General features: G+C 38.2%; 1 protein-coding gene and 1 long non-coding RNA gene across 5 annotated transcripts in view; one reads left to right on the top strand and one right to left on the bottom strand.

The window, feature by feature from the left end:
* abcb8 (ATP-binding cassette, sub-family B (MDR/TAP), member 8) overlaps positions 1-19,305 on the top strand; it is an 842,402-nt gene that overhangs the window by 123,022 nt on the left and 700,075 nt on the right. For all 4 annotated transcript variants that reach the window (XR_007935257.1, XM_051928892.1, XM_028803917.2 and 1 more), the window contains one exon: positions 55-191. Coding sequence is in view for 3 of the 4 variants with exons in the window: in XM_051928892.1 (XP_051784852.1) it covers positions 55-191 (137 nt within the window). In the remaining variant the exon portion in view is untranslated. The remainder of the gene's footprint in view (positions 1-54; positions 192-19,305) is intronic.
* On the bottom strand, positions 1,863-3,308 carry LOC127528378 (uncharacterized). Its single transcript, XR_007935260.1, has 2 exons — positions 1,981-3,308; positions 1,863-1,939 (listed from the first exon to the last, which is right to left on the bottom strand). It is a non-coding gene; the product is annotated as an uncharacterized LOC127528378 (long non-coding RNA).

The following is a 19,305-nucleotide window of genomic DNA, read 5'->3' as shown; positions in this document are numbered from 1 at the left end:
TATTATGAAAAATCAAATAATTAATTTGTCCATATTTTTGCATCATTTTGCCAGGTTGTCAGAGGAATGAGTGCTGGAGCAAGGGTCTTTGAGCACATGGTGCTGGAGCCTACTATTCCACTAAAAGGGGGAATAAGCATCCCCTTAAACCTGCTGACTGGTCACATCAAATTCAGCAACATTTCCTTCAAGTAAGATTGATTTCTTCAGGTATTATTTATTGAGATGAACTGTTGATTAGTTTGTGTTGGAAAAACAATTTTTAGAAAGCAGGCACAATGTGAAATATTTCCAACCCCAGGTTTCCACCTTAATTACAGATAATTAAAATCATTATAATAAAACCTCAAGCCATACTGCCAAAATAGCCTTGCAGTGTTCCTTGAAATATTTGGGATCCAAGGAGAAAATGAAGTGGCAAAGGAAGAAACAGAGAGACAACCCTAAATATGTGCAGGAATGTTCTAGTGAAGTCCAGAAAAAAAAAATGTCTGGAAGGATCAGAGATATAACCATAATATCATTCTTAAAATCTTGCAAGCAGCATATATAGGCTGTGTATACAACATGCCAGCACTAAGGAAAAGTACTGGTCTCCTTTTACTTAAGAACTCTTCAAAGCAGTAAAAGGCTCAGCAGTGCGCAGGTAAGCAGCCAGCGTTAAGGTGCCTAGTTTGCACAAGCTGCTGTAGGAGTAAACAAGGTAGTAAAGTTTTATTTATTTTGTTTATTTTAGATTAAACAGTCCTTAGTGGTCCAGAGGTAGAACAGTAAGTGGTCGACAGCGACAGCGTAAGGGTTAATTAATACAAACAGTGCGAGTGGAGAGCTTATAAGAAAGAGGAGTGCAACCTTAGGAGAAGAGACAGAGAAAAGTTAAGTTAACCTCATAGAAAGACAAATAGCAGGCAGCTGAGAGGCAGAACAGTACAGGAGCTTAAGGTGAAAAGGTGTAAAATATCTGTAGCAGATCTTAGTTATACCATTTAAGTTAAGGAGCAGCCGAAAGAAGGAGAAATTTAATTTAAAAAAAAAAAAAAAAAACTTAAGGCAGTTTACTAATCCCAAATCAAATTTTAATAATGAGGCCCGTGCAATGCAAGTCCTGTTGGATGTTGGACTTTTTAGATGATGGTTTGTCTATGAGGGCTACATCTGCAAGAGATGTCAGCTGATTCAGCACCTCGAGTTGAGGGTCGTTGAACAGGAGGAGGAGTTGGTTGACCTGCGTTGTAATAGAGAATTGGTGGACTTGGCCCAGATGTCCTTTAGAGAGATAGTGTGCACCCCCAAGGTGGTGCGGGAGGAGATTCCAGACCAGACAGGTAGAAACAGGTGGGTCATGGTCACAAGGCATAAGGCAAAGGGTGCACACTGTCGGGGGGCATCAACCCCAGAATTAGAAGTGGCAAACTGTTATCATGTCCTTGCGGAGCTGGACGGTGTCTCTGATAATTCTGAGGTTGTAGGCAGGGATGAGGAGCCCCAACGGGCCACCTCAAAACCAGTTCCCAAAAAGAGAGAGGTAGTGATAGTTGGGGTCTCAATCATTAGGGGGATTGAAGCGCAGGTGTGCTCCAGAGAGAGAGAGTCTCGCACGGTGTGTTGCCTTCCGGGAGCACAGGTGGGGGACCTCCCTGGAAGGGTGGATAGGCTCTTGGCCAGAGCGGGGGTGGATCCAGTTGTCATTGTCCATGTTGGAACAAATGACATACATAAGGGTAGTCTGTCAGTTCTGCAATCCAAATTCAAAGAGTTAGGTGCTAAGCTGAGGAGCAGAACTGACAAGGTAGTCTTCTCTGAAGTTCTGCCTGTGCCACGTGCCAGTCCAGGTAAGATTGAGGAGATTAGAAGGCTTAACGCGTGGCTCAAATCTTGGTGCAGGGTAGAAGGGTATAGGTTTATGGGGCATTGGGACTCCTTTTGGAACAGATGGGACCTGTTCCGCCGTGACGGGTTACATCTGAACTGAAGGGGCACCAATGTATTGGGGAGGCGTATGTGTAGGCTAGTCGAGGATTGTTTAAACTAGGGAATGGGGGGGCAGGGAGTTTAGGACAGGCCAGGTTTAGATCTATACATGGAAGAACAAACAATGGTGTAGAAACAAGAATGCATAGTAATGTAAATTCTAAGCAAACATTTAAATGTAGAAGGAGTAATACATTAAAAATAGCTTGCCTTAATGCTAGAAGTATCAAAAATAAGGTAAGTGAGTTGGAGTTATATGTAGCAGAGCATAATTATGATATTATAGCAATAACGGAAACCTGGCTAAATAACAAAGATGGTGATGAGTGTTACATAGAGGGATACACATTTTTTAGGAAGGATAGACAGAACAGAAAAGGAGGTGGGGTTGCTGTTTATGCCAAGCAGGATTTAAATGTAAGTCTTCTTCAGTTGGATGATGAACCCCATCTTAGTGAGGACATGTGGCTTCGCCTGGAAAATATTAGGGAAAGGGGTCTTATTTTAGGAGTGTGTTATAGACCACCCAATTCAGACAGTAATTTCAACACACATCTTTTTAGTAATATCAAAAAGGCAAGTTTACAGGGAGATATTATAGTCATGGGGGACTTTAATTATCCAAATATTAACTGGGATAACCTTATAGATGGCGGAGTACAAGAGCAGGAGTTTTTAGAAGTAATCAATGACTGTTTTTTAACACAGCATGTTAAAGCACCAACACGGGGTGAAGCCTGTCTGGATTTAGTATTTTGTAATAATCAGGATAGAATTGAGGGTGTAAAGGTGATTGAACCACTAGGGTCAAGTGACCATAATGTAATACAATTCTCAGTATTTTGTAAGAGTGCAGATGCAAAGACTAAAATTGTTAAGTTGAACTTTGGTAGGGCTAATTTTGAGCAGATGCGACAAAGTCTAAGTAGGATACACTGGGATAAGCTTTTAAGTGTGGAGACAGTTGAGGAGCAGTGGAACAGGTTTAAAAATGTTTTACATGTAATGCAGGACAGATACATCCCTAAATTTGGAATTAATAGGAAACGAAAAAAACTCCACGGTGGATTAATAAAGATTTAAAAAAGAAGTTGCAAAGGAAAAAACTGCTTTATAAGGCATATAAGACTAATGACTGCAAAGTGAATTGTAGAGTGTATGAGAACATGAGGGCAACCATTAAGAAGGATATCAGGAAGGCTAAAAGACAGTTGGAGAGGAATATAGCAGATAAGGTGAAAGAAGACCCTAAGAGATTCTTTCAGTATTTTAGTAGTAAAAGAGCAGTCAAGGAGGAGGTCAAGTGCATCAGGAATAGTAAAGGGGAATTAAAAGATACAGACAGTGAAATAGCGGATGCATTAAACTTACATTTTTCTGAGGTGTTTACAAGTGAGCAAGTGGATAACCTCCCAGAGGTAACAGGGACTACTAAGGAGGTATTGAGGGATTTGGAAATTGTAGAGGGAGAAGTACTGCTCAGATTAAATAAGCTGAAATCGAACAAATCACCAGGACCAGATAATATTTATCCTCATGTTCTTAAGGAGGATGGTGAGTACATATATAAACCCTTGACGCATATTTTTAGGAAGTCACTGCGCACTGGAGAGATTCCGAAGGACTGGAAAATGGCAAATATCATCCTACTAGCAAAATACCTGCGCTTCGCAGCGGAGAAGTAGTGTGTTAAAGAGGTTATGTAAACATATATATACATATACATATATACATATATATACATATCTACATATACACATATCTACATATACATATATATACATACATATACACATCCACATATACATATATATACATATACAAATTTACATATCTACATATATATATATATACATATGTACATATATATACATATAAATATATACATATCTACATATATATATACACATATATATACATATGCACATATACAGTGTTGTGAAAAACTATTTGCCCCCTTCCTGATTTCTTATTCTTTTGCATGTTTGTCACACAAAATGTTTCTGATCATCAAACACATTTAACCATTAGTCAAATATATCACAAGTAAACACAAAATGCAGTTTTTAAATGATGGTTTTTATTATTTAGGGAGAAAAAAAAATCCAAACCTACATGGCCCTGTGTGAAAAAGTAATTGCCCCCTGAACCTAATAACTGGTTGGGCCACCCTTAGCAGCAATAACTGCAATCAAGCGTTTGCGATAACTTGCAATGAGTCTTTTACAGCGCTCTGGAGGAATTTTGGCCCACTCATCTTTGCAAAATTGTTGTAATTCAGCTTTATTTGAGGGTTTTCTAGCATGAACCGCCTTTTTAAGGTCATGCCATAGCATCTCAATTGGATTCAGGTCAGGACTTTGACTAGGCCACTCCAAAGTCTTCATTTTGTTTTTCTTCAGCCATTCAGAGGTGGATTTGCTGGTGTGTTTTGGGTCATTGTCCTGTTGCAGCACTCAAGATCGCTTCAGCTTGAGTTCATGAACAGATGGCCGGACATTCTCCTTCAGGATTTTTTGGTAGACATCTATCACAGCAAGCCTTCCAGGTCCTGAAGCAGCAAAACAACCCCAGACCATCACACTACCACCACCATATTTTACTGTTGGTATGATGTTCTTTTTCTGAAATGCTGTGTTCCTTTTACGCCAGATGTAACGGGACATTTGCCTTCCAAAAAGTTCAACTTTTGACTCATCAGTCCACAAGGTATTTTCCCAAAAGTCTTGGCAATCATTGAGATGTTTCTTAGCAAAATTGAGACGAGCCCTAATGTTCTTTTTGCTTAACAGTGGTTTGCGTCTTGGAAATCTGCCATGCAGGCCGTTTTTGCCCAGTCTCTTTCTTATGGTGGAGTCGTGAACACTGACCTTAATTGAGGCAAGTGAGGCCTGCAGTTCTTTGGACGTTGTCCTGGGGTCTTTTGTGACCTCTCGGATGAGTCGTCTCTGCGCTCTTGGGGTAATTTTGGTCGGCCGGTCACTCCTGGGAAGGTTCACCACTGTTCCATGTTTTTCCCATTTGTGGATAATGGCTCTCACTGTGGTTCGCTGGAGTCCCAAAGCTTTAGAAATGGCTTTATAACCTTTACCAGACTGATAGATCTCAATTACTTCTGTTCTCATTTGTTCCTGAATTTCTTTGGATCTTGGCATGATGTCTATCTTTTGAGGTGCTTTTGGTCTACTTCTCTGTGTCAGGCAGCTCCTATTTAAGTGATTTCTTGATTGAAACAGGTGTGGCAGTAATCAGGCCTGGGGGTGGCTACGGAAATTGAACTCAGGTGTGATACACCACAATTAGGTTATTTTTTAACAAGGGGGCAATTACTTTTTCACACACGGCCATGTAGGTTTGGATTTTTTTTCTCCCTAAATAATGAACACCATCATTTAAAAACTGCGTTTTGTGTTTACTTGTGTTATATTTGACTAATGGTTAAATGTGTTTGATGATCAGAAACATTTTGTGTGACAAACATGCAAAAGAATAAGAAATCAGGAAGGGGGCAAATAGTTTTTCACACCACTGTATATATATACAGTGATCCCTCGCTATATCGCGCTTCGCCTTTCGCGGCTTCACTCCATCGCGGATTTTATATGTAAGCATATTTAAATATATATCGCGGATTTTTCACTGCTTCGCGGGTTTCTGCGGACAATGGGTCTTTTAATTTCTGGCACATGCTTCCTCAGTTGGTTTGCCCAGTTGATTTCATACAAGGGACGCTATTGGCAGATGGCTGAGAAGCTACCCAACTTACTTTCTCTCTCTCTCTCTCTCTCTTGCGCTGACGTAGGGGGGGTGTGAGCAGGGGGACTGTGTGCAGCTGCTTCCTGAAGGACATGCTGCACAGTGCTTCGCATACTTAAAAGCTCAAAGGGCACGTATTGATTTTTGACTTTGTTTTTCTGTGGCTCTTTTTCTGTGGCTCTCTCTCTGTCTCTTCCTGCTCCTGACAGAGGGGGTGTGAGCTGCCGCCTTCAACAGCTTTGTACCGGCGGTGCTTCGCATACTTAAAAGCCAAAAAGCCCTATTGATTTTTTTTTGACTGCTTGCTTTGCACTCCTTTGAAAAGGAAGATATGTTTGTATTCTTTTAATTGTGAGACAGAACTGTCATCTCTGTCTTGTCATGGAGCACAGTTTAAACTTTTGAAAAAGAGACAAATGTTTGTTTGCAGTGTTTGAATAACGTTCCTGTCTCTCTACAACCTCCTGTGTTTCTGCGCAAATCTGTGACCCAAGCATGACATTCTAAAAATAACCATATAAACATATGGTTTCTACTTCGCGGATTTTCCTATTTCGCGGGTGGCTCTGGAACGCAACCCCCGCGATGGAGGAGGGATTACTGTAAATATAGACATACATATATACATACATACATACATACATTCACATATATATATATATACTTGCAAAATACCCGCGCTTCGCAGCGGAGAAGTAGTGTGTTAAAGAGGTTATGTAAACATATATATATACATAAACATATATACATATATATACATATCTACATATACACATATCTACATATACATATACAGTAATCCCTCGCTATATCGTGCTTCGCCTTTTGCGGCTTCACTCCATCGCGGATTTTATATGTAAGCATATTTAAATATATATCGCGGATTTTTTGCTGGTTCGTGGATTTCTGCGGACAATGGGTCTTTTAATTCCTGGTACATGCTTCCTCAGTTGGTTTGCCCAGTTGATTTCATAGAAGGGACGCTATTGGCAGATGGCTGAGAAGCTACTCAACTTACTTTTCTCTCTCTCTCTCTCTTGCGCTGACTTTCTCTGATCCTGACGTAGGGGGATTGAGCAGGGGGGCTGTTCGCACACCTAGACGATATGGACGCTCGTCTAAAAATGCTGAAAGATTATCTTCACGTTGCTACCTTCTGTGCAGCTGCTTCCTGAAGCGACATGCTGCACGGTGCTTCGCATACTTAAAAGCTCGAAGGGCACGTATTGATTTTTGATTGAAAAACAAACTCTGTCTCAGTTGCTGGAATAAAGGCATAAGTAAAATAGATAAATATGTATTATACACATAGGAAGTATTAATTTATTTTCAGTCAAGTCATCTGCAGCAAACCTTTATAAATGAGGGTTTCTCCTTTTCAGATAGTGCAAACTGTTTCTTCTTCATTGAGGTTTTCTCTTGGAGAGCTTTTTTCATTTCATTGAAAGTTAAAGCAGCAGCTGCCAAAATATGTAGCTTTCTTATTAATTTTTCAACATTGTGTGAAATAACTTTATAAAGTAACATAAAAGGTTTAAATACTGGTTATCCTTTTACACTAAAATATTACTAAAGAGATACAAAAAAAGTAAAATGCATATGATCTTTTTCTTTAAGGAGATTTAATATTACTGAAGAAAGAAAAAAAAAACTAAAACAGCCAAATGGGGCTATGCATACAAACTTAAAAGGTTTAAATAAAACAGAAATATACACTTTTATTTTTACTTGCTTAACTTGTGGAGGGTGTATCCTGTAGCAAAGCCCTAACTTTTTTTGTGAAAGCCCGTTTCAGTCAATAAGTCTTAAAAACAGGTGTAAAGATATTGACAATAAGCTACGCAAACCCACCAAGACATGGAATCGTTTAAATCAAGTATCATTACATCTTCCTTTCTTAAAGAGAAGTAAGGCAGTACTTATAAGCTTACATATATATATATATATATATATATATATATATATATAGACATGCATACATATATATATATATATATATACAGTGATCCCTCGCTATATCGCGCTTCGCCTTTCGCGGCTTCACTCCATCGCGGATTTTATATGTAAGCATATTTAAATATATATCGCGGATTTTTCGCTGCTTCGCGGGTTTCTGCGGACAATGGGTCTTTTAATTTCTGGTACATGCTTCCTCAGTTGGTTTGCCCAGTTGATTTCATACAAGGGACGCTATTGGCAGATGGCTGAGAAGCTATCCAGCTTACTTTCTCTCTCCCTCTCTCTCTCTCTCTCTCTCTCTCTTGCGCTGACGTAGGGGGGTGTGAGCAGGGGGGCTGTGTGCAGCTGCTTCCTGAAGGACATGCTGAACGGAGCTTCGCATACTTAAAAGCTCAAAGGGCACGTATTGATTTTTTTTTTGACTGCTTGCTTTGCACTCCTTTGAAAAGGAAGATATGTTTGCATTCTTTTAATTATGAGACAGAACTGTCATCTCTGTCTTGTCATGGAGCACAGTTTAAACTTTTGAAAAAGAGACAAATGTTTGTTTACAGTGTTTGAATAACGTTCCTGTCTCTCTACAACCTCCTGTGTTTCTGCGCAAATCTGTGACCCAAGCATGACATTCTAAAAATAACCATATAAACATATGGTTTCTACTTCGCGGATTTTCCTATTTCGCGGGTGGCTCTGGAACGCAACCCCCGCGATGGAGGAGGGATTACTGTATATATATATATCTATATATGTATATCTATATATATCTATATCTCTATATACATCTATATATATATTTATATATATATATATATATATATATATATATATATATATATATATATATATCTAAATCCCTGCGAATTACTGCTTTTAAATTTTTATTAAGAAGAAAAGCTTTTTAAATTGAGGGAAAATATCCCAATAGCAATTTGTTAAGGATCTGTTTTTTTGTGAAGCAGCCTTAACACAGCTTTTCCGCTGTTTTATAAACGAACGCCATATAAGGTCTTCCTTTTTCCTTGCTTCGCCAAGGAAGGAGCCTTTTTATTAAATCCAAGGGTTCTTCGCTTTTTTTTTTGTTTGTTTATTACAATTGTTATAGTTCTGTTTGTATACGACGTTGTCAGTTCAGCACTCAGGTTGTAATATGACCAAGCTGTGCAAGCTTACTGTTAAGAATGCAACGTATAGTTGTACATGAGAAAAGCAATCTTGCCTCAAATCAATGACAACCTTTTGTAGGTCTATGAACTTAATTTAAAGTTTAGGTTTACACGGTGCTTTCTTTCTGAAGTACCTGCACTCATGAATATGTCTGTATGCGTCAGTCGCTCAAATCCCCGCGCTTCGCACCGGCGAAGTACTGCTTTTAAATTTTTATTAAGAAGAAAAGAAAACCTTTTAAAATTGAGGGAAAATATACCAATAACAGTTTGTTAAGGATCTGTTTTTTTGTGAAGCTGCCTTCACTCGAGTGATCACTTCGAGCTGACTTGCTGGCTAACCATAAGCTTTACCTGGTAGGTAACCACCCATACAATCAGATTGTGAATCAGAGTACGAATGCCATGAATGTAATTATCCCGATCTACATGCTGTCAAATAAACGAACCACACTCCGTGGCGCAATTTTAGGGGCTTCGCCTGTAGCGCTGACGTCCGAGGTTCGATTCCCGTAAGGGAGTGAAGTGAGTGGGTGGTTACCTACCAGGTAACGCTTATGGTTGGCCAGCAAGTCAGGTAACATCAGCCACGGTGCCTTCAGTTGTGAGAAGCAGATCATAGAATGGATGAAAATAGTTTACTGTCAAATAATGCAAAGAGTATGCGACACGTCTTTCCCCCTTATTCTTGGCTCATCAGGCATACAAACTCACTGCACTCGCTTACGGTAATCGAACCTCGGACGTCAGCACTAGAGGGGCTTCGCAGCGGTGAAGTATTGCTTTTAAATTTTAATTAAGAAGAAAAGAAAACCTTTTTAAATTAAGTCTTAAAAAGAGATGTAAAGATATTGACAATAAGCTACGCAAACCCACCAAGACATGCAATCGTTTAAATCAAGGCACGAGTCGAAAAACACCATCCCATAATATTAGTTAACGATTAACACATTTCTATATGTATTGTAAGCATACAATACAACTGATAATATGTTGCGCTTATTTATCTGGTGTACTGACATTTTTGCGTGTTTAACGGCTGAAATCTAACGTGGTTTGTGCCCTTCAGAATGAAAAGAGTTTGCATTTACCTTTTTAATAAAAGGCGAGCTTTTAAGCCTGAGAAATCACCCCGTAAATGCACACGTTTAATTGCACATGTGTTAATATGTATGCTTACACAGTATTAAAAGACACTCAACAATTACACAGTATTAAAAGACAGTCAACAATTAACGTCATTTACCTTCGTTCCCGCGTTTGACTTGTGCTGTAAATCTCTTCCTCGTTTTCAGTTCACGTGATTACGTAGGAGGCGTAATACGTGATGACGCAATACGTGACTCCGCCTCCTCCATTAGAGTATATGGACAAAAAACAGGTTCCAGCTATGACCATTACGCGTAGAATTTCGAAATGAAACCTGCCTAACTTTTGTAAGTAAGCTGTAAGGAATGAGCCTGCCAAATTCCAGCCTTCTACCTACACGGGAAGTTGGAGAATTAGTGATGAGTCAGTCAGTCAGTCAGTCAGTCAGTCAGTGAGTCAGTGAGGGCTTTGCCTTTTATTAGTATAGATTATATAAAAAGGGTGACAGGGCAGATCCAAGCAACTATAGGCCAGTAAGCTTAACATGCATCACAGGAAAATTAATGGAAGGAATTATTAAGGATAAGATCGAGCAACACCTGGCAAGGACAGGAGTTATTCTAAGCAGTCAGCATGGGTTCAGAAAAGGGAGGTCGTGTTTTACTAACATGCTGGAATTCTATGAGGAGGCAACAAAAGGATACGATCAAAGTGGAGCTTATGATATTATTTATCTGGACTTTCAGAAAGCATTTGATAAGGTGCCACATGAGAGGTTGGGCATCAAATTAAAAGAGGTGGGAGTTCAGGGTGATGTTTGTAGATGGGTGCAGAATTGGCTCAGACACAGGAAGCAGAGGGTGATGGTGCGAGGAACCTCATCAGAACTGGCTGATGTTAAGAGTGGTGTTCCACAGGGGTCAGTGCTAGGGCCGTTACTATTTTTAATATATATAAATGATTTAGATAGTAATATAAGTAATAAGCTGGTTAAGTTTGCAGATGATACCAAGATAGGTGGATTAGCAGATAATTTGGAATCCGTTATATCATTACAGAAGGACTTGGATAGCATACAGGCTTGGGCAAATTTGTGGCAGATGAAATTTAATGTCAGTAAATGTAAAGTATTGCCCATTGGAAGTAAAAATGTTAGGTTTGAATACACAATGGGCGGTCGGAAAATCGAGAGTACACCTTATGAGAAGGATTTAGGAGTCATAGTGGACTCTAAGCTATCGACTTCCCGACAGTGTTCAGAAGCCATTAAGAAGGCTAACAGAATGTTAGGATATATAGCACGATGTGTGGAGTACAAGTCCAAGGAGGTTATGCTCAACCTTTATAATGCAATGGTGAGGCCTCATCTTGAGTACTGTGTGCAGTTTTGGTCTCCAGGCTACAAAAAGGACATAGCAGTGCTAGAAAAGGTCCAGAGAAGAGCGACTAGGCTGATTCCAGGGCTATAGGGGTTGAATTATGAGGAAAGATTAAAAGAGCTGAGCCTTTACAGTTTAAGCAAAAGAAGATTAAGAGGTGACATGATTGAAGTGTTTAAAATTATGAAGGGAATTAGTGCAGTGGATCGAGACTGTTATTTTAAAATGAGTTCATCTAGAGTGTTCTAATGTTCTTTTTTTAAGGTGCAACCTGGTCCCATCTTTCTTAACTAACATCCACGTTGCTCCCCAATCACAGGTTCTCTTTTTCTGTGATGACAGCATGTAGAGGTATGGTCTGCCCTACTCTGTGTCAACTTTGATATCCTTAGCTTGTTGCAACCTTTTCCTAACTGATCATCCAAGCATAGTATTTACTTCTGAGTGTTAAAGTTCTTTAGACCAACCAGATTTCCTTGGGGGAAAGACATTTGAAAGATTATTTACTCAGTATGCAATATAAAGTGAAATATATGCCTTTTTAATGATAAGAGAGGATAAGAGCCAACATAACACCGTTTGAATGTAGAATGGAGAGTAGAAGAAAACATTGGTATTACATTGTTGCAGGTAGAAAAAAAGGTTAAATAAACCAGGAACAAAAACCCTGTAAATATATTCCATTGCATTAAAATATATCGGATTATGATGTAATTTATAACTTGGTATCTGTGAGCCATAACATGCAGACTCTATAAAATTGTAGAAGAAGTGTTGTAATTTCTACATGTTATGACCAAAATATATGCAAATACCCTTAAATTAAAGTCTGCAATGTGCACTTTAATCATCTAAATTGTTTGATTTGTGATTATAAACTGTGGAGCAGATGGGTAAATCAGGGAAATATATGTCTCTGTCCCAAACACTATGGAGGGCACTATATATACAAATACATCAAAAACCAATTAGAAACTAATTAACATAACTGAAAAACAAAAATATCTGTTCATCAGTTAATTGTTGATCTATTGCCAGATTGCAGAAAAGGAGTCAGACAAGCTAGACATGGTCAGATTTCTGGAGACCTCGGCCAGAGAACCCCCTCCCCAACTATTGACAATTTTAAGCTTAGTTGCTGCTGAGCCAGTGCTAAGCCAGCTAATCTGATGAAAGGACCCTTCTACCTGATAATTCCAGTGTTCCTTTATCTGAGATGACTTTTCCATAGGTAGGCAAACAACTTGGCTTTAGAGCAGTGACACTAAGTGCCACATAAGAATACTGAGAAGAGAAAAAGAATAGGGGTTGGTTTGTAATAGTTATAATTATCGTATTAATTATATGTTAGTACTAATGACTAACAACAGAGATGCATTATGCACAGCTAATCAGCAGCTCTACTCAGGGTATCTTAAACTGAAGTAGTGAGTGTTCAGTCTTGATATAAAAGCTGAGACTGAAGGGGTGCCTCTAATAGTAGCAGGCAGACCATATCACAGCTTTGGGGCCCAGTAACTAAAAGCTTGACCTCCAACTGTTTTTTTTATTAATCTTTGGAATCATAAGCAGGCTTGCGTCTTGTGATCTTAATGTGTGCTCTGGTTTGTAAGTCATTATAAGTTTAGATACTGTAAGTAAGCAGTAGGGTTTGGTATTGGCACTGATGTCAAATTCATTTAAATTTCAGTAACGCTTTATTTGAAGGGTGTCTATATAATGACTTCATAATATATGCATAAGCAAGGAATTATATTTAAGAAGAAATACTTGATTAATAACGAACAGTTAACATCAGTATTTGGAAGATGTAGAACAAAATACCATTGCTTTCTTTAATAAAAAAGCCTTTCACAGCACTGCACTCATTCAAAATTCACTATAATTTAACTAACATACGGTATATATTGCCACATCATATGGGATCTCCTTGTTTTAATATAATGCAATGGTTTCTACTTTATAAAAAAATCTTTATCTTGCAAATAATATAAAATAATCACATATTGCTTCTTAAATAATACATTTTATTCAATAACCTATTTGTATGTCATGAATCTCCATTTAGACACCCTTCAACTAAACTGTTAGCCAAATTTCCCCTATTGGACATTTTAAATAATTAAAGATACAGTGGAAAACTCATGTTTTTCTATAATTCTACAAGTTACACATATCTTTAGTTGCTCACTTGTAGAAGTCACATTCTCACAATTCCTCCTCAAACAAAAAGAAAGTGTTTTAAAATGAGGATCAAGAGCTGATGCTTGTTGACAGTGGCATTGGATGAATCCTGCTCTACAGCCTATGAAGCTACTTCCTTTTTTTATTATTTTTATTGAATTTATTAAAAACGTATTATTTTATTGAATTTATTAAAAGCAAGCAACATTCCTTACAAACAAACAAGTAAAACTTAATGAAAGTAAATTAAGTTCAACCCAAGAGAAAGAGGGGAAGGCCAACAGCCAGAGTAAAACTTTTAAGAGTAGAAAAGAGGGAGAAGAATCCTAAACCCCAATATAAACGTTTATTCTAAAATGTTATTGATTAGATCCTTCCAAGTTTTAAAAAGTTTTGAACAGATCCACCAAGTGAGAACTAGATTTTTTCCAATTTCAAACAGTATATAACATCAGTTACCCACTGACTTAAAAGAGGTGAGCTAGGATTCTTCCAGTTGAGTAAGATAAGTCTGTGTGCTAGTACAGTAATCCCTCCTCCATCGCGGGGGTTGCGTTCCAGAGCCACCCGCGAAATAGGAAAATCCGCGAAGTAGAAGCCATATGTTTATATGGTTATTTTTAGAATGTCATGCTTGGGTCACAGATTTGCGCAGAAACACAGGAGGTTGTAGAGAGACAGGAACGTTATTCAAACACTGCAAACAAACATTTGTCTCTTTTTCAAAAGTTTAAACTGTGCTCCATGACAAGACAGAGATGACAGTTCTGTCTCACAATTAAAAGAATGCAAACATATCTTCCTTTTCAAAGGAGTGCAAAGCAAGCAGTCAAAAAAAAAATCAATAGGGCTTTTTGGCTTTTAAGTATGCGAAGCACCGCCGGTACAAAGCTGTTGAAGGCGGCAGCTCACACCCCCTCTGTCAGGAGCAGGAAGAGAGAGAGAGAGAGATAGAGAGAGAGAGAGAGAGAGACAGATAAAAAAAATCAATACGTGCCCTTTGAGCTTTTAAGTATGCGAAGCTCCGTGCAGCATATCCTTCAGGAAGCAGCTGCACACAGCCCCCCTGCTCACACCCCCCTACGTCAGCGCAAGAGAGAGAGAGAGAAAGTAAGCTGGATAGCTTCTCAGCCATCTGCCAATAGCGTCCCTTGTATGAAATCAACTGGGCAAACCAACTGAGGAAGCATGTACCAGAAATTAAAAGACCTATTGTCCGCAGAAACCCGCGAAGCAGCGAAAAATCCGCGATATATATTTAAATATGCTTACATATAAAATCCGCGATGGAGTGAAGCCGCGAAAGGCGAAGCGCGATATAGCGAGGGATCACTGTAGTGTAATAATTGCAATTACAGTTTGTTTGCCTTCTCCACTTTAAGCCCATCTGGGAGTACACCAAACACAGCTGTTGGATTAAGAGTGATTGTGACACCAAGGATGATGCTAATTTGGTGTATGCCCAAAACATGTAGGCCCAATGAGGCTGGAGCTCGATTGCAACATTCATAGGATGGATCTTGCCCTGGAAACAATTTGGACAATTTTAAATGAGATAGAAGTGCTTGATAAAAGATTTTAAGTTGAATAATTATATTCTTTGCACATATGGAGCTAGAATGAATTCTGTGCATGGCTGCCTTCCACTCCTTTTCTGAAATGTTGAGTAAGAGATCCTTTTCCCACTGTACTCTGGGATCTTTTAAAGGAAGGGACTTCAAAATGTTTTTATATATATATTGAGATGCTGTCTGAGTGATCAAGAGTGATCAATATTTCTTGCCGAATAGGAATTTGTGGGAGGTGAGGAAAATTGGGCAGATTTTGTTTCGTTTTGTAGCTAGCTGATTTGGGGATAGTGGAAAAATTGTGTTGATGGGAAGCTAACTTTGGAGTGTAATTGTTTGTAGAATGCAAAATCATTCTCTGTGTACAAATCTCTAAGTGATTTAATCCTGTATGTTTTCCAAACATTAAAAACTGTAAGTTTGAGAGGGTTGATAAAGATAGTTACCATGTAGAGGTGCCACAGATAAAATGCTCTCTAACTTGAAGTGCTTCCTACATTGGTTCCATATTCTGAGTGAATGAAGGACAATTGGGTTGTTAGTATATTGATGATTACTTGTATTTACTGGGGCACAAAGCAAGGAATATAAAGAAGTACTGCAGGATTTTATTTCTGTTGCAGACCAAGCCTGTGTGTGTTCTCCCTGCTAAAGTGAAGTGGAGAGTAGACCATCTATGCATGTCTTCTTCAAGTTTTTCCATGCAGACAGCAAAGTTTTGTTGAAAAATAGCTTCATGTTTACTTGTGATGTTTACCCCTAGATATTTAAATTGATCTGTGATGATTAAAGGGAATGTGTCCAATCTAATGTTGTGTGCTAGAGACTTCACTGGCAAAAAAATTCACTTTTATTCAAATTAATTTTGAGTCCAGATATCTTTTAAAATACTGCTAGTGCTATTAGAGCTGCAGCCACATTGTTTTGTGGATCTCATATATATCATACCATATCATCTACATTTAGTGATATTTTCTGTTCAAGTCCTTCTCTGGTAATCCCTTTTATCTCAGAAGCATTTCAAAAGTAAATGGCCAATGGCTCAATGGCTATTGCAAATAGCAGTGATGGCAGGGGGCATCCTTGTCTAGTAGCACATTCTAGTTTGAAGTAGTCTGAAATAATTTTGTTGATTCAAATTGAAGCTTTTGGACTGGTATACAGTCATTTGATCCATGCACATATGTTTGGGCCAAACCCAAATTTGTAGTCCCTTTCAACCATATTGAAAGATTTTTCTGCATCCAGAGATAATAAGATCTTGTGGGTTTTAGACTTTATGGGTGAATATATTACATTAAATAAGCGTAGAAGATTGAAAGCTGTCTGCCTTTAATAAATCTGGTTTGATCCTGTTATATTACTGAAGGAAGCACTTTCTCAGTCCTTAGAGCTAGAACTTTGGAAAGTATCTTAACATCATTATTCAGAAGTGAGACTGTATGGTGCTCTTAGTAGTAAGTCCTTATTTTTTTTAGGAAAGACAGTACTTAATGCTTGGTGAAAAGTTAGAGGTAAAATTTTATTGTCTCTGGTTTCTATAAATATTGCTAATAAAATGGGAACTAACTTAATTAAAATTTTTTTATAACATTTGGCAGGGTAGCCATCAGGGTCTGCTGCTTTCCCACTCTGAATTGAATTTATAGCATCTAGTAATTCTGTAAAAACACTATCTTGCCGTTTGGATCTCTTAGCATTAGAGGCCTATCCAATTCCTCTGCACTTAGAATAGCTAGCTGCCATATCTGTAATGCATCAAAAAATGCATTAAAATGTTTCTTGTCTTCTTTAATCTATATGGAATATAAGAACTAGTAGTAGTCTCTAAATATGTGCATTTTATTCCTAAGGTCAATAATTCTGTCTCCATCTGTGTTGGTAATCACTGAATTGCAAACTTCCTGCTTTGGGTTTGTTGAGCTAATATCTTATTAACTTTCTCTCCATGTTCTTAGTACTAATGTCATGAATTAAAAATGAGTTGTCCCATTTCTTTTGTTGTCAGGAGATTGAGTTCTGATTGTAAAGCCTGTCCTTTCCTGTAAAGTGCCTCATTAAGGAACCTGGGGTGCTCTTGTTCTATTCTGTTAATTTCACTGACTAACTCTGATGCCTTGTATGTTTTTGATTTATTTTTGTGGGAGAAATATGCAATAATCTTTAATTCGTGATTGAGACCTTTGACATTCCAGCTCACAAATTTCACTGTCTGATCATAGAGACATTGCTTTGAGCTTTTGTTAACATTTTGTGGTCTTAAATTAGGATAGTACATTATTACATAAAATAGCTTTAACCTTGATTTCCAATTTTGCCAGGAGTTATTGCTATGAAGCCTAATGTTATGTTGGCACTTACAATTGTGGGGGTAAAAAGGATAGATTAGAACTGTTAACCAGTCCCCTTTGGGAAAATAAATTAACATTTATAATTATAACTGTAATTAACACGTAAAAATAACTGAGAAGAAAACAATGTATAATTACAGCAAAAATCTTATTATGAATGGACCATATTGCAGGTGACATCTTCTTTGCCTTGCCAGGTGCACAATGTGACTCACAATCATATTTAAAAAAATGTCAGGATCAATTTTCTTAGTTTTTTTCTGCCTCAACTGGAGAACAAAAAATACAGAACTTGCCTTGAATATTCACATTCAATTTAGCAGGATATAAGAGACTGTATCTCATTTCAGCTTTGCATAAGAGCTGTTAAATGCTGTAAAATGTGGCACGTTTAGTAGCTGTTAAAATTGAGAAATCAGGAAAAATACCAATGCGTTTTTTTTTTTCAAATATGATCTCTTGTTTCAGTCTGAGATGTGACATAAAATTTAATTCTGATTGTAATTTGTCAAAATGTACAATGAAGATTCCAGTTTTTAAGGCATTTGATCCACACATGCAGTAAGCTGCTGATATCTTGATGTCTGATTTAAAGTCCTCTCCAATTATTTTAGAGAATAGTTCAGCTATGAATTTCACTGGATTTGGACTTTCACGGTTTTCTAGGAGATCTTCGATTCTGATATTATTTATTCTGTATCCATCTTCCAGTGCAGCTAGTCTGTCTCCAAGCACTTTGTATTCAGAATTTGCAGCCGTTGCTTTTCTGTTCACCTATTTCAATATGAGTCATGAACGATTGCTTAACATCTTCAGGCTGAGCACCAAGTGCTCTCAATGTATTCTCAAGCTTACTCACATTTTCCTGATTTTTTTCCTCAATTTTTTCTAGCATACCTTTAAAGGTTGTCTCAAAGCAATTACTTAAATGCTTCTCCTGGCCTTTAATATAATAAACCAGGTTCTTAATTGCCTTGGTTATGTCCTTTATATCTTTCCATATATCCTTTATGTCCCCCAAAGAGCAGTATTATTGCGGTGATCGTTACCTTCGTTTTGGTCTTCCTGTGCTCTGTGGGCAGAGTAGCAAGCCTTGTTGGAGTCGGTCCCACTGACTCATGTTGGGTAGATAACAGCGGACATAGTAAGGCCATGCTCAGTTCCAATAAACCTTCTGGAATCATGGAGTGCTTGTGGCCCAACTCACTTGCAGTTTCACTCCCACTTTCTCTCTTGGTTGGAATCGATGCTACAGTGTCAAATTTCCGGAGATCTATTCTTTCGCCTATCTGTTCCAGGTCAGTCTTTGTCAGGCCATACCTTTAACTTGAACATGAAGCCTGTTTAGACTTAGATGAAGCTTTAGCTGTCTTTTCCGTTTCTTTCTGAACCCTTTTCTGGTACTCATGCCTGTATATATTTGCATTTACTTTAATAAAGTTCCTCAGGTTTAGTAAATACAGGATACCTTGGGGTGATAGTAAAAAAAAAAGGTAAAATGACACTGCTGCTAATGGTGTTCCGCCTCAGACATCCATCTCTTGAAACGAACAGGACTAAAAACCCTTTACATTGGCTGCTTTTACACACACTCATTTTGGTATTGCAGGCTGCTCTGAAAATTCAGAAAAATTGCCTTTTTCCTTTGCAGCTAAATCACATTGCAATTTTTTTCTCACCTAAGCTGTACAGCTATCCACATGCTTAAAGAGAAGCAACGTTTATTGGACTTGCCAACACACAAACGCGTGACTAATGCAGTCATGCAGTGGAACGGCACATTGGAAATGCTAGAAAGGATTTTTTAACGACAGACAGTAATCTGAGAAGCTCTGCATACATATAAGCGGCAAGGTTGCTGCTGGTGTGATTGGGATGCAGTGTG

This window comes from Erpetoichthys calabaricus, chromosome 6 (genome assembly GCF_900747795.2).
Source record: "Erpetoichthys calabaricus chromosome 6, fErpCal1.3, whole genome shotgun sequence".
Classification (NCBI taxonomy): Eukaryota; Metazoa; Chordata; class Cladistia; order Polypteriformes; family Polypteridae; genus Erpetoichthys; species Erpetoichthys calabaricus.
Note: the sequence above shows the minus strand (reverse complement) of the source record. Positions and strands in the feature narration are given on the sequence as shown.